Source organism: Coffea eugenioides, chromosome 5, assembly GCF_003713205.1.
Source record: "Coffea eugenioides isolate CCC68of chromosome 5, Ceug_1.0, whole genome shotgun sequence".
NCBI lineage: Eukaryota > Viridiplantae > Streptophyta > Magnoliopsida > Gentianales > Rubiaceae > Coffea > Coffea eugenioides.
This window is the reverse complement of record NC_040039.1, coordinates 10,291,155-10,307,404: the sequence shown is the minus strand read 5'-3', so window position 1 is coordinate 10,307,404 and position 16,250 is coordinate 10,291,155. Positions and strand designations below refer to the sequence as shown.

General features: G+C 36.5%; 1 protein-coding gene across 1 annotated transcript in view; it reads left to right on the top strand.

Moving 5' to 3' along the window:
• Window positions 1–3,631: 3,631 nt before the first annotated feature.
• LOC113772557 (putative methyltransferase NSUN6) overlaps window positions 3,632–16,250 on the top strand; it is a 36,435-nt gene continuing 23,816 nt past the window's right edge. The window contains exons 1-6 of the mRNA XM_027317180.1: window positions 3,632–3,734; window positions 3,841–3,959; window positions 4,928–5,297; window positions 5,826–5,973; window positions 14,868–15,005; window positions 15,143–15,205. Coding sequence (XP_027172981.1) covers window positions 3,654–3,734; window positions 3,841–3,959; window positions 4,928–5,297; window positions 5,826–5,973; window positions 14,868–15,005; window positions 15,143–15,205 — 919 coding nt within the window. The 5' untranslated portion in view covers window positions 3,632–3,653. The remainder of the gene's footprint in view (window positions 3,735–3,840; window positions 3,960–4,927; window positions 5,298–5,825; window positions 5,974–14,867; window positions 15,006–15,142; window positions 15,206–16,250) is intronic.

Here is a 16,250-nt window from a genome sequence, read left to right as displayed (position 1 = left end):
TTGCTATGTTTTTCCAACCTTAGATTTCATCTTGTAACCTGAAATTTATGCATGTATTCATAAAAAACAACAGTAATCCTCTGTTTTACTCCGTATATTTGTGGTTGTCCTGATTTGGAAGGAAATAACTGAATCTTAGAGGAAGAAATGGGAGCTGGTGTAGTGAAACCAAATCTAAACTACAAACTTAGAATTCGGTTTAGTTTAAAAGGAACGAATGAAGTGTTCCTAGGCTATAATCATTAAATATTGAATTGAGAAAGATATAATCTTGGTTTAAACATACAAGACTTTGAACTTGGAATACATGTATATTTCCCTAATTTGAATTGATAAAATAGACAAGTTTTGAAGTAAAATATAGAGAGGTTGTTGAAATTGTTATATCTTGTTCTTTTAAAGCCAAAACTTGACTTTAATCGTTTAACTCATAAGGTAATAAATGATAAGTGATCATATATGAATTGTATACTCACCTTAAGATCCTAAACTTGTCTCAGGAGACAACGGTGTGCAAGAAAGCAATTCTGAGATCGAAGTGTAACTTTTGATTAGGGTGAGTGTTTCCGAATTTATGTGTTTAATTGTTTATGTGTACTTAAGTGAAATTATGTGACAAATGTACTTATTATGAAATATTGTTAAGTGATTCATTGCAAAGTGTATCTCAATTGTCCCTCGCCTTTTAAGTCGAGGGTGTACTTTATCGCACTCGCCTTAGTTGAGTTTGAAGGTTGATAATTGATCAAGTGATATTGTAAGTGTGCATGACTATAAGCCGTGTGTGTACTTTATCACATTGGCTGAATTGGGCCCCAAAATCCTCTGTTCAATGGACTATTAGAGCCAGCAAAGGGTTTGGTCAGGTAGGACGGTAGCTTTGGGTAAATGTTTCGGTATACTCGAGTATTACGATGAGGTTGGGAGATTATTGAACTGATTATTGAATGTAGGGGATTGTTTATTGTTTTGGAGGACATAAGAAGGTGAATTGGCGAAATGTGCAATGATATTGAAATGAATGTCCAATGACAGTGAAATGAGTGTCTCTTGACACTAAAATGAATGCTCAATGACATTGAAGTGGCTATAATGCAAGCACCGTATCCTTTTAAAAGTGATTGTTTAGTGAAGTGTTTCCTCAATTGTTTAATAAAAGTGATTGTACAGTGAAATGTGCATTACTTGCTTAATTATACTGATTTAAGTGTTTATTAAATGTTACTTGCTTGGCAAATCTCACTGAACTTTAGGTCAGCCCTTTAGTTTTGTTTTCCTTAAAGGAGTTGATGGTCAGGGAACGAACGAGGGATCTTAGGGAGTTAACGTTAAGACATTTGTGATTGTAAATCCTTTACTTTCGTATTATGGTTGAAACTTTTGTATTGAACTTGGTATTGTAAAAGATTTGAGCATTTGGTTTTGGTTTATCAAAATGTTATCTCTGAAGTTAATGTAAGTGAGTGAGCCCTGACGAGAGTCAGGCAGGTGATCCGCTAACTTTTAGGGTATGCCCTAGGAGAAGGTGGGGTCGTCACAATAATGTTGTCACAAGAACATTATATAGAAAAACTTCTTAGGAAATTTGAAAATTATAATGCAACATTTGTAAGTACTCCTTATGATGCTAACACTTAATTAAAGAAAAATAATTGTGACCCAATTGCTCAGTCTAAATATGCTCAGATTATTGGGAGTCTGATGCATTTGATGAATTTCACAAGACCTAATATAGTTTATACTGTGTGTAGATTGAGTAGATATACTCATAATCTTAATACTAAGCATTGGTTTGTATTAGTCAGACTAATGAAATATTTGAAAGGTACCATGAATTATGGTATCTTATATTGTGGATTTTCCACTGTATTAGAATGGTACAGTGATGCCAATTGGATCTCGCATTCAAATGAGACAAAATCTACTAGTGGTTATGTATTCACCCTTGGTGGTGGTGCAGTAGCATGAGTCGTTTCAGTACAAACTGACGGATTTGCACAAACTAACGGATTTGCAGCCCCCATGCGCGTGGGTTAAACACGACCCAAGATAGTTTTACAGCAAGCAAGAAGTAAAATTTATTTTTCTTTTGCGTTTTGCAAATTTGTCTTTTACGTTTTACAAATTAGGATAAAAGTTTGACTCTTTTCATCGAGAAGATTAAGTTCTTATCTCATTGGTTACAAAAGTCAAGCACGTTCACAATGTTCTTTTATTAACGTTATTTTCTGTTACTCCTCTTGTTTATAACAAGAAGAATGGTTGTTTAATCCCAAGGAAACATTTCAATCGTCTGAAATAGTTTTTTAGGACAGTGCTATTAAGCACGACTCAAGCTTCATTATAGTAACTTTAGTTAGCATTGTTTTTGCCTATAAGCAAGCCCACAATGGCTTTTTTCACCTTCTCTATCTCTAGTTGCCAATTTTCATATTTGTCTTTCAGACTCTATATGCAATTCTTCCATTTGTAGATAATTATGGATAGATAAAAAAAAAATGGTATTCTTGTCCCCATATTTTAGCCATAGGATCTTTGATTTTTGATGCTGTAGGATCTCTTCTTGATCCAAGCATCGAGAGAAAATTTGACACAAGTTATTTTAGACTCCTTTAAGCCATGCTTGACATTTTCTTTTTTTCTTTGGAAAATGTTGCCAAAAACCCCTATCTTTCAACTTGGATATGAATTGAGAAGTTTTGAATATCACCGTAACAATACTCTATCAGGACTCTAGTTTTGTTTCGTTTCTTTAAAGAAGTTTGGACACGTAATTTGAAAATTTATTGATTATAACAACTCATTGCCTAATTGATCATCTAGGCACTTGAATTTACAAATGTAGATCTCAGATTTATGAATAGGGATATCCCTGAAACTCACATACCAGGCGGCTTCCATCCTGAAAAAATCTTGTGTCCAGTAAGAGTAATGTTTTTAGAACACTCCAAGAGGAAAGAGTGATGATATGAGTGGGAGCCAAATAGGTGTGTGATTTGGGCATCTGGAAAACTCCAATTTCCAAGAATCATTCACAAATAGTGCGATTTAGTTTCTTAATTTTTAACATTGCTCCCTTTCTCCCCAGCCACCCACTTCTCTGTAATTACTCCAAGTCAAAAAGGGTCATGAAATTCCAAATTAATTAAATAGTAATACCTAATGCATTCAATCGGGTTTTGGAATATTAGCTGATAAATTGGCTTCTTTTTTTTTTTTTTCGGTGCCATCTATAACTTCATCGTAATCATCTATCCACAATTATGGAAAATTAATTTGAGTCCCAATTTCTATAAGATAGTCCAATTGTAGCTTCCTAAAGTGATAAATTCTTCTCTAATCCTAAAATCTGCTTTTTGTCTGGGCTTTACGATGAATAACTCACATTTAGTTAACATTTAGAGACTAAATGATAGTGAATTTGGGGATTGAATTGGAACACATCCTCTTTTTAGGATACCGAAGTGATACTTTTAACCATTTTTTGAGGACTGAATGTAAATTAATCAATACTTCTCCCCGCTACAGCGCGCCAACCCAAAAAGAGACCCAGGCCACACCGTCCCAATAAAATACCGGACGGCACAAAGGCCCGTTATCCTCGACACGCTGGGCTTTCCGTTTCCGTCTTCCTTCAACATTTTCGTAATTCAATGATCAAGAAAGCCGGGCACGTGCTCAAAACCCTTTGCAAAACCTCCTCACTCCCTCTGCACCGCCAAAGCCAAGGCCAAGTGAGTACTGCACGACTACCCTTTCCTCTTTCTCTCTCACACACTCACGCACTAATTACAGAGGTTGTACCAAAACAGTAACGCCTGTGACTCTGTTCTTCTGCAGATGGATTTGTCAGAGCGTTATTGCTACAAGCCGAGCTTGAAATGGAACCCTAACGTGGAAGAATACTTCATCAACGCTTACGGGCCGGAGCATTTCTCCCGAATTTCCGAAGCCCTGACGTAATTATTTTTTTCCTTTTTTTGAATTTTTGTGATCAAGTTTTTGTTCACCGTTCTAATTTGCAGTTTCCTGTGCTTCCTTATCGGAATTTTTTTATTGTGCATAATACTTTCACGCAATTTTTTGTTTGTATGTTTTGTGGCTTTAATATATTTGATAATAGCGGGTTTTCAAAAGTGTTAGATAGAAGAATGTAGTTTTTTTTAAAGCTAGAAGAATGTAGTTATTGCGGTGAAGAATTTTAGTGTAGCTTAATTTGGAGTAGGTATTGTTTGTCCATAGCTCAATACTTAAACTTGAGTGAGAAAATAATGAATTATTGAATTTTGGACTGCAAGACGGTTCAATAATTCCATGCACACATCTGTTTGAACTCAATAATTAATGAGAACATTTAAAGTCCAATGGATTGTGATAGATGTCTAAATGCTAATATCAGGCTTCTAGATGTTCTCACAATGTGGCTTATTATTGCAATCCAATTGGGTGGGATTTTGGCAAATTTTGGTTTCCCTATATGTAGATGACTTTGAAATTCCCTTAAGGCTAAATATGCCGGAGAAATTAGTGCTTGGTTTTTCTTTTTTGGCCTTAGAAATTGGACACTTGTGAGGCGAGGAAATCACCGTCCTTTTCCCATTTTTCTTCAGCGATTGTGTAGATTGATAAAGGTGGCCTTTCATGGACAATATTACTTGAATAAATGTTTCTTTTTCTCCTATTATATTTTTTCAGCAGTATGTTGGAAGTACACTAGCTGCACATTTATGCTTATTGTGCTACACCTGGCCTTTTTTTCTTCTTTATGTGTGTTTGTTCTTGTTTTTGATGGGTATTGACATGTTGCGACTATTAATCTGATTAACTTCCAGAACTTGTGATTATTGACCTCTATGAAATGTGAAAGAGTGTAATTTTGCTTGCATTTTGGCCTCATCTGAAAATTTATACTTTAACATTCTGTTAGGCGTCCATCATGTTACTCTTGTATTCGTGTAAACACACTCAAGTCAACAAGTGATGCTGTCATCAAGAAACTTTCTGCCATTCTACAGGAAAGAGGGTTGCATAATGGTATGATTAGAATATCAAATGATCGTAAACATATGGAGGATTTCTGTTCAAAACCCATAGAGATTGGTGAAAGTGCTGACACACGACGAACATATGCTCAGAACAATCTTGTTTCAAAGTGTATGATACCTGGGCTAGACCATGTAATTTTTGTCAGAGGGTCAGGACCGCATGCTATTGACTATGGATTAAGTGGAGGGAAATCTCCAAAGGAGGTTATAGTTAGTAGGAAATGTGCAGAGGCTGTACTTCGTGGGGCTCAGGTAATCATGTTACTCTAGCTTCTGCAAGATGACTTCTGCCATATGGTTACAACTTTTATTAAGTACTAAAGTCTTTCCTCTGATATGACTGCCTGAGCTATTTGACCCATGTATGAAATTATGTGGATTAATTTTTCTTATGAGGGTGTCTACTTAATGCCACTGTTTAGCATCAATTCTTGCTTCTTTGTCGCTTTTTCTACTTTCTGGTGGAGTCAGTTGTTATTATTGACGAGAATGTTGAAAAAAAAGGGGAAAAAAACAAAGAAGCAAAAAACTGGTGTTATTAATATAAATTTGCAGTCTTTTAGAAACTAGCGTAGTCTGGTGCATGTTGCATGTACTTAGTTTCTCATCTGATGAGAAGAAACTGTGTCTGTGAATCAAAATTGTTTCTGGACGGCTATTGACACTGTTCTTTTGTTAAATATATAGCTGTATTAAGGCAAATTCTGTCTGCAAACATGATAAAGTTTACGTGATACCTCCTCCTTTTTTCTCTCCCCTCATACTGTTTTCTCATTCTAGGTGTATGTGCCTGGTGTTCTAGCCTGCAGCGCCCATGTTGAGAAAGGCGATGTAGTTGCAGTTTCTGTTGCTGTGGAGCAGCCTGGTGCTGATGGTGGATGGGGTGCTAATATTACACGCGGGACCATTTTGCAGGGATCACCAGCAGGCAAGAACTTTATGGTCTTGAGCACCTTGTACCATGTGATTTAAGTATTCTTTTACATGAAGAATTCAACTATTATTATTGTTTTGCTCCAAGTATTTGGAAGCCAAAGAATCTGTACTAGAATACTCTACTAATATAGAAAAATCAACTTGTATCCTTCTATTTGCATGCCTTCACAAATGATGTCTTCTTGAACATCTGAGGAGTCCTCTGAGCATCGACTTCATTATTGCCATTAAATTTCAATGTTAGTCCGTAAATATTTGCAAGCCATTTGGTTGGGGAGGGGGGATAGGGGGTCCTTAATGGGAATGCTCATTAATGATAGTCATTGTCAGTGTTTGGTACACTACTTTGACAATCAATCTATGATAATGGAAGTCCTAAAAGTGTGTATTCCCCATTCCTGACCAAATTGGACACTTCTGCTCCACTATCACCAAAAAAATACTCCAAAGTATTTTCTCTTCTTTTTATTCTCTCTTGTCTCCCCATTCTTCCATCTCTCTTCTCTCTCACCTCTCATCAGTTGTCTCTCTTATTCCTCCATCTTTCTTGCAAAAGCTTCAAACCCAGTCTCATAGCCCAAAGCTCCTCCTGTCAAATTCTCCAAGAGACTAGTTTACTCCTTATATTCAAAATTCAATAGCCAGGAACATGTTGAGCAAATTTAATCAAAGAAGAGTAGGACCCCTTTTCAAAATCAGCTTCAGAAGCCTCAAACCTCAACGGGATATGTTCTGGAAGAACAATCAGGTCAAGTTTACTTTACCAGCCCTTTGTTTAAGATGTAACAATCATGAAAAGAATAATAGATGAGTTGATTGTGAATGTTTGTTTGATCATCAGTGGTTCAATTGCATTCAAGATTTGAAAAACTTTCAAGGTTAATGATTAGACATTTTTTATTGGAGGTTGGGTTTTCTAATATGTGTTGAATTTTAAATTGGGGTTGTTGGGTGTGTTGGGTTCTTCATAGATTATTTGCAGATGGGATGCTGAGAAATTGAGGAAGTAGGAAATGTTGTGAAAGAAAAAAAGAAAAGAAATATTTAGAGATTAAAAAAAGTGGAAAAAAGAAGAAAAACCAAAATAGATTCTCATTGAAGAGACAAACCTAACAAGTGAAAAGGAATACCAAAAACTCATTGTCATTGAGGGGGCTTTTGATAGTGATTATCATTATCATTCCCAAGTAACAACCAAACAGGTGGTTGATTTGTATGCATGTATGCTTAGAAGTTGTGAGAGTCCAAAGTCTATCAGCTTACCTCAACTCCAACTGTCACTCAATGTATTTCCTATCCTATATTTTCTGATTCTTTAAGGGTAGACAACCTGAGCATGATTCAGCAAGGATAATTTTTTTTTGGTTGCTAAAACAAAATAAGCACGATAAAATGGTTAACATCTTTGTTTTCATACCTTTTGCTCTTCCTATTTCCCCAACTTTTATAACAAGTTGTCGATAGGGTGCTATGGATATGGCTTTGGATACTTTTAAGTCGGAATAGATCTAAAACTATGTGCATAAGAGACTAGAGAAGTGGAGGTGTATGTTACAAAAGGTTTAGTACCATATTATGCATCAAATTTTTACGAGAACTAAGAAAGATTCAATGTCGATACTTTGGTAGTGGGTTGTGCAAATTCAGTTCTGCTTTAACAGATATACTCAATTGCTTGTGGGTAGTATTTCCTGAACCGTGGTTCATTATGTGCTATTACATGTAACATTAGCTTGAACTGTTGAATTGATAATCGGGACCTAAGATCCTTGGGCAAGAGTTGTTAGGTAGACCAATTATTCATAGCATCTGAAGATTTATTGGGTGGAAAAGAAAAAGAATCAACAAGGTGAAGGAGAAACATATCAAGGGCAGTAGTTGATTATGGGATCTGGTCTACTAAATGCAAAAGTCAAGAACAGCTGCTTATGGAAGTCAAGGACAGCAGCTGATTATGGGATCTGGTCTGCTAGCAAAAGTAAAAGTCAAGAACAGCTGCTTATGGAAGTCATGGGCAACAACTGATTATGGGATCTGATCTGCTAGCAAAAGACAAGAACAGCTGCTTATGGGATCTAGTCTACTAATTGCACTAATCAAGGAGAGCTGATTATGGTCTACTATATTAGATGTATATTAGCATATCTGTAATTAATACATTAGGGAGGTAGATATTCTGACGGAGGAGAGAAGGTACAGAGTTTTTCTATTTAAATGGAAAAGATGCACAAAAGAGGCATTCGGTCTTTGATCTAGAAAACTTGTCATGGTATCAGAGCCAGTTATTTGAATTTCTCAGCCTTTCCAAACTTTCTGAGTTGTTATCCTTCTTGGGTTGATTATTTTGATCAATCATTTGGTTTCAAGATATCCTTTTGGGTCAATCATATTGTGGTTGGCAGCTTTTCTTGTAATTCAGATCTTTGTTTTTTTTTGAAAGAATGTCTATGGAAAACTCTTTGGGAAAAATACATACGGAATCTTTGTCCATCAAGTTCACTGGAAAAAATTATGCGGCATGGGAATTTCAATTTAGGATGTTTCTAAAAGGCAAAGAGCTTTGGAGTCATATTGACGGGTCTTCTACAGCACCTAGAGATGGAAAGGAAATTAGTCAATGGGAGGCAAAGGATGCTAGAATTATTTCTTGGATTCTAGCATCTATTGAAGCTCATATGGTGAACAATTTACGCTCCTTTAATACAGCAAAGGAGATGTGGGATCATTTGAAGCGTGTATATCATCAAGATAATACAGCAAGAAGATTTCAGCTTGAATTGGAAATTAGTACATGTAGCCAAGGTAATCTCTCTATTGAGCAGTATTATTCTGGATTTCTTAATTTATGGAGTGAATACTCTGGTATAATCTATTCTAAGGTACCAAGCGAAGCCTTAGCCGGTATTCAAGCGGTTCACGAAGATAGTAAGCGTGACCAGTTTCTAATGAAACTGAGGCCTGAATTTGAGGCGATTAGAGCTGGATTGTTAAATAGAAACCCAGTTCCTTCTTTAGACGTATGTCTTGGTGACTTGTTGCGAGAAGAACAGAGAATGGCTACACAAACTATCATAGGTACATCAAAGGAGATATCTGAAGTTGTCAATATTGCCTATGCTGCTCAAGGGAAGAATCGCGGAAAGGGACAAGTACAGTGCTATAGTTGCAAGGAACTTGGGCATATTGCACGCAATTGTGGAAAGAAATTTTGCAATTATTGTAAGCAAATTGGACACATTATCAAGGACTGTCCTACACGCCCTGAGAATCGAAGAGTCCAAGCCTTTCAAGGTGCTGTCCAAGACTCTAACACTATTGGTTCTACATCCACAGCCACAACACTTACTCCAGAAATGGTTCAACAAATGATTCTTTCAGCATTTTCTGCTCTTGGACTTCAAGGTCAAGGTAAAATTGTTTCTACTCCTTGGTTAGTTGATTCTGGAGCATCAAATCATATGACTGGTTCATCTGTATCACTACATAATCTACGGCAATATACTGGTACACAAAATATTCAGATTGCTAACGGCAGTAATCTTCCAATTACAGCCATTGGTGATATTGGACCTTCTTTTCGTCATGTATTTGTCTCTCCAGGGTTGTCTACTAGTTTGATTTCTGTTGGTCAGATGGTGGATAATAACTGTGATGTACGGTTCTCTCGTGATGGTTGTCTTGTGCAGGACCAGGTGTCGGGGAAGGTGATCGCGAAGGGGCCTAAAGTGGGCAGACTATTTCCTTTGCAATTTTCAGTTCCAAGTAGTTTGTCTTTGGCTTCTATGGTTGTTGACAATAAAGTTGAAGTATGGCATCAACGATTGGGTCATCCAAATAATGTCATTTTATCTCATTTAATAAAGCACGATTTTCTGGGGAGCAAGGATCAGTGTTTTAATCATAAATTGTCTTTTGATTGTTCTACTTGTAGACTAGGGAAAAGTAAAATATTACCTTTTCCTAGTCATGGTGGTCATGCTAATACAAGTTTTGAGATCATTCATAGTGATGTTTGGGGTATTACTCCTGTTGTTTCACATGCACAATATAAATATTTTGTGACATTCATTGATGACTATAGTCGTTTCACATGGGTATATTTTTTGCGTACTAAAGCTGAAGTATTTGCTGTTTTTAAGAAATTTGTAGCTTATGTAGAAACACAATTTTCTACTTGCATTAAAGTTTTACGCTCTGACAATGGCGGGGAATATATGTCACATGCCTTTCAAGCATTTTTGCAACAGAGAGGTATTTTATCTCAACGATCATGTCCTTATACCCCTCAACAGAATGGGGTGGCTGAACGTAAGCATCGCCATTTGTTGGATATGGTACGCACCTTACTCTTGCAGTCTTCGGTTCCATCTAAATTTTGGGTGGAAGCTTTATCCACTGCAGTTTATTTAATCAATCGTCTACCTTCTCAACGGTTGAATTTTGATTCTCCTTATTATCGTCTCTTTGGTGTACATCCTGATTATGGCAATCTACACACATTCGGATGTGTTTGCTTTGTTCACTTACCTCCTCATGAGCGTCACAAACTTACAGCTCAATCTGTAAAATGTGCTTTCATGGGTTATAGTACAACTCATAAAGGATTTTTGTGTTATGATGCTATTGCTAATCATCTACACATTTCTAGAAATGTGATTTTCTTTGAAAATGAGCACTACTTTCCATACCATGTTTCCTCGTCTGAAGGTGTTGTTCTTCCTAGCTTTGATGATATTGCTCCACCAGTTGATCGATTTAAACCTGGGATTGTTTATCAGAGACGACAGGCTTCTTCATCACAACCTCTTCTTGACACTAATCCAGTCCTTGCTCCAACCACTCTTCGAAGGTCCCTACGTCTTAGTCGTCCGCCTGATCGGTATGGTTTTTCTGCCACTATAACTGACACTACAGTTCCTACATCCTATTCACAGGCAGCTAAACAAGCTTGTTGGGTGAAAGCTATGAATGAGGAACTTCAAGCTCTTCAGGAGAATCATACTTGGGATATTGTTCCTTGTCCCGATGGTGTTAAGCCCATTGGTTGTAAATGGGTGTTTTCTGTTAAATTGAGATCTGATGGCTCACTTGAAAGGTATAAGGCACGATTAGTAGCTCTTGGTAATCGGCAAAAGTATGGAGTACATTATGAGGAGACCTTTGCTCCTGTGGCAAAGATGACAACAGTTAGACTTGTTCTAGCTATTGCTGCTTCTACAGGCTGGTCATTGCGACAGATGGATGTTAAGAATGCCTTTTTACATGGCGATCTTCAAGAAGATATTTATATGACTCCACCATCAGGTTTTTTTTTTACATCTTCTTCTGATGTTTGTAAGCTAAAACGTTCACTCTATGGCTTAAAACAAGCTCCACGGGCTTGGTTTGATAAGTTCCGTTCTACCCTTATTAGCTTCTCATTTGTTCAGAGCCAGTATGACTCCTCTTTGTTTCTTCGCAAGACTGATAAGGGACTGGTTTTACTTCTGGTATATGTTGATGATATTGTTATCACAGGAAATGACTCTGCATTAATATCTCAACTTCAAGAGCATCTTCAACGTTCTTTTCATATGAAAGATTTAGGTCCTCTACAATATTTTTTGGGCCTAGAAGTGCACTCTACCTCAGCTGGTATTTTCTTACATCAGCATAAATACATCCAGGAATTAATTGCTTTGGCAGGTCTTCAAGATGGTCGGTCTGTTGATACTCCCTTGGAAGTAAATGTTAAATATCGCCGTGATGAGGGTGATTTTCTCTCAGATCCCTCTCTCTATCGGCAATTGGTGGGAAGTCTTAACTATTTAACTATTACTCGGCCTGATATTTCATTTGCTGTTCAACAAGTTAGTCAATTTATGCAGACGCCTAGGCATCTCCATCTAGCTGCTGTTCGTCGCATTATTCGCTATTTACTAGGCACTTCCTCTCGTGGTCTATTCTTCTCCAAAAATTCTCCTATTCATTTGGTAGCCTATAGCGACGCTGACTGGGCAGGGTGTTCAGATACTAGACGATCAATTACTGGTTGGTGCATGTTTCTTGGAAATTCTCTTATTTCTTGGAAAAGCAAAAAGCAAGATAGGGTGTCTAAATCCTCTACTGAGTCAGAGTATCGTGCTATGTCCTCTGGATGTTCTGAGATCATTTGGCTTCGAGGCCTCTTAGGTGAGCTTGGGTTTCCCCAACTTGCACCTACTCCCCTTCATGCCGATAATACTAGCGCTATTCACATTGCTGCTAATCCTGTATTCCATGAGCGTACAAAACATATTGAAGTTGATTGTCACTCTATCCGTGAAGCATATGATGATCATGTTATTTCTCTTCCTCATATTACCACTGATCTCCAAACTGCTGATATATTTACTAAAGCTCTCTCCCGTCATAGACACAATTTTCTGGTTGACAAATTGAAGCTTGTTGGTCAACCAGCATCAATTTGAGGGGGGATATCAAGGGCAGTAGTTGATTATGGGATCTGGTCTACTAAATGCAAAAGTCAAGAACAGCTGCTTATGGAAGTCAAGGACAGCAGCTGATTATGGGATCTGGTCTGCTAGCAAAAGTAAAAGTCAAGAACAGCTGCTTATGGAAGTCATGGGCAACAACTGATTATGGGATCTGATCTGCTAGCAAAAGACAAGAACAGCTGCTTATGGGATCTAGTCTACTAATTGCACTAATCAAGGAGAGCTGATTATGGTCTACTATATTAGATGTATATTAGCATATCTGTAATTAATACATTAGGGAGGTAGATATTCTGACGGAGGAGAGAAGGTACAGAGTTTTTCTATTTAAATGGAAAAGATGCACAAAAGATGGATTCAGTCTTTGATCTAGAAAACTTGTCAAAACATAGTTTACTGGATACTGTTCATCTTGTCACATGAAATGATTAATTTCGTTTCAATTTTGTGGCCGAAGATTGAGGTTGATGAAGCTGCATATTTTATGAATGAAGCTAGAAAAAGGACACAAATGTTTGGAATTTGAAACTTATTCTGTACTATGAATGATCATCTTTTTGAGCATCACCATGACCGCATCACCTGACACCTAAGAATTTACCATGATGTTAACATCTCAACTTAATTTTTGGTGTCATTTCATTAATGAAGTAGAAATCACATGACGATGAAATGGAAATGAACATATTTAAATTTTCAGTTACCATAGGACTGTTTAAATAACCCATCATTTGGTGAAAGATTATGATGTTGTACATTAGTCGTGGAGACCCACCGTGCCTGTTGAACATCGTGGTTTGATTGGATAATGTACTAAGAAAGAGTTTGATAAATATAGTGTGAAGGGTCACCATAATAGATAATCAAAGCCTAACAGTTTCTGAGCCATTATTTTTTAAGGTTTTACATTATGCTGCAGGAAGTAAAGAATTATATACTTCATGGAGTATTTTTTTTTTGGCATATTGAAGAGGGAAATAAGATATTGAGTTTGGGATGGAGACTATAAGATTACAACTCTTTTGTGTGTCACTTGTGTGTTCAAGATTCCATAGGACATTAACATCATTTATGTGTCCGTGTTGCTTTCGGATGCAGCCGTGTTGGTTTCTGTTCATGCAAACAAGTGAGGGCTAAGCTACTAGCACAAGAATGGGATATCTCATTGGTAACACTAGTAGCGATTTACCAAGTTCTTATGATAGGTAGTGAGATGTCTGACCTGACTCATACTTATTCATGTTTGGCCATGGTGGTTGGGCTGTTGAGGGATGTGTATAAGTCAGAATTTCAGATCTTGTTTGTTTGACCAAGTTATCAAGCATTTGGCTTTCAAAAAAAAATGTATGCCATGTCTAGTTTATGGAAGATTTTAAGGTGTTAATGTTTTTTGTTGCTGCCTTATCAAAGCCTTGTCTGTCTGCATGTTGAGAACATGCACTGGCCTGTGAGGATGCAATTTGCGAGGCACTATAATATTAAAAAAATTCTTCATGTATTTTAGTCTTACATGGGTTACCTTTACCTTGGCTCTTTGTGATAAAGTATGAGTTTACTTATGTCACTAAGGAGTATCATGTATACTTTGTGAAGCTTTACTTTATCAAGTAGCTTTAAGATCTCCAAAGAATGTGGTACACAAGTTTATAGTGATTGATTATTTTATATACAGTGAGATGAATAGATATATTTGTTGGTTCCTGAATAACTTTTATGTTCTGAAAGCTGGTTAGGTTTAGCCCTATTCTCTCTTTCACCTTTGTAGCATTTAACTACACACATGTTTCGCCACTTCTTACTTTAATTTTTTATCATTCTTTAGTGACTTGATACTTTCTTTTCAAATAAATGGTAGGATTCATTCCCTTTCAGGTGATTTATTAAGTATCAGGTGTCAGATTGCAAGTGTATATTACTGATAGAGGATATACTTGTACAAAAGAAAGAAGAAACATCTTCGGGTTGTTTGGTACTCTGATCTCCTGTATGCATTTGACTAGCAGTAACTGAAAACTTATCCAATGAGACAACAGTTAAAGATTATACCTCTGCAATATATATTTCATGAACTAATTGGTACTACTTTTGTCAAACTATAATGCTTGCACAGCGAGAAAGTGCTTTAACTCTATTTAATAGTTTTATGTTTGGTATATAATTTTAACTGCTCTTAGGTGAGAAACTTCAGATAACTTCTTCCTTTTTCAGATCATTTTAGATCTTTATGATTGAAGTCAAAGATTAATGAATCTAATTTTTGTGAAAATCCATTCTTTTAGCAGATTGGCTTCTTATAAATTAATTGAAGTTTTGTATTCCTTGTTTAACATTCTACTTTATTTTGGTCTTAGAAAAATATATTGAAGATACCATCGAGTCCTGTGGAGAGCTAATATTAACTCTTTTACAGATCCTTGTTACTTTGAAAGAAATGGTCTCTATATCGGCCAAGGAATTACTATGTTGTCAAGAGCTGGTATGTTTCGTGTACCAGAAGGAGTTGCAGTCGATATGAATTGTAGAGTATTTGATCTCCCATCTTTTCATGGTATGAACATACATTCTTGGTTAAAGCGTCACTGTGGCATTAAGATTACACTTTCTTTACAACCTTGATTCCCTGTAATTGTGGTTTTGATAAAGTGGTTCTTGTCTTTAGCTAATAAGGTAATTTTTCATTGAAAGATTTGCTTGAGGGAGAGATTTTTCTTCAGAACCTGCCAAGCATCATTGCAGCACGTGCCTTAGGTAAATCTTAACGAATTTATTTAGTTGCAATTGATTAGTTATTTAGACTAATTCATGTGATGCATTTATCTCGCTGTTTTCCTCTTTTCTCTCTTTTGACATATGTTCATACAATTGATTTAGTTGATCTTTTAGTTGAAGTAGCTCTCTGAGCGACGTCTGAGTAGTGATATCTACATTCTGGTCATGTTGTTTGTAAGGAATTGTACTTGGGGATGAACAGGGATGGTCTTTTATGGTTTGTCATGTGGATTAAGGAGGGAAGAGAGTTTTTTTGCTTGTTGCAATGCTGCATACCATCTTGAGAGCCTTGGGATATGAGAAATCAGGTTTTTTGGTCCTTGAAGCATAACCAATGCCCATCTCTTTTTGAATCATGGTCCTGTCACGCCTTCAATGTTCATTTGGTAATGTTAAGGCTCAATTGGTTGCACTTCATTAGATTGTATTGAAGTCTGTCCTTTTAGTGGTTCTGTTTCCTGTGTGTTCGCATTCATGAGCTTGGATTTTTTTAAATTTAACCGGCTAAGATCTGTTATTTCAGTACTGAATATTTGGATCAAGAAAATTTCTAGCACACAGATGACAATGAGCCTGGCTTAGATCCATCGTTTATAAAGCTATGATATTAAAAGATTGTGGGATGAACTTGATAAATGGTCTTATTTGGAGATTGGCAGCGCATTTAAATTATGTTAGTGTAGCTGAATATTGAAAAACAAGGAGTCGTCTTGAAACAAGATTGTTTGAACTGACGTACTTGAGTTTTGAAGATTTTTTTTTTGGGCATTTTAAGGCTCATCTGAACAAATGCATATGCAACATCTTATGTTTTCTCATAGTTACCGTTCAGAAAGGTCCGCCCCCCTCCAAAACCCAAAAAAAAAAAATCAAGAAGCTAATATAACCCTTTGTTTTTGTAATTCATCAGAAATCAGGTTTATGCTACACCTTATTGAGATATAATATTCACTCCTTGCTTAATAGCTAATGTATACTTGGTGTCTTTTTGGCATGTCCATATTTGTGTTTTGTTGATTTTCTT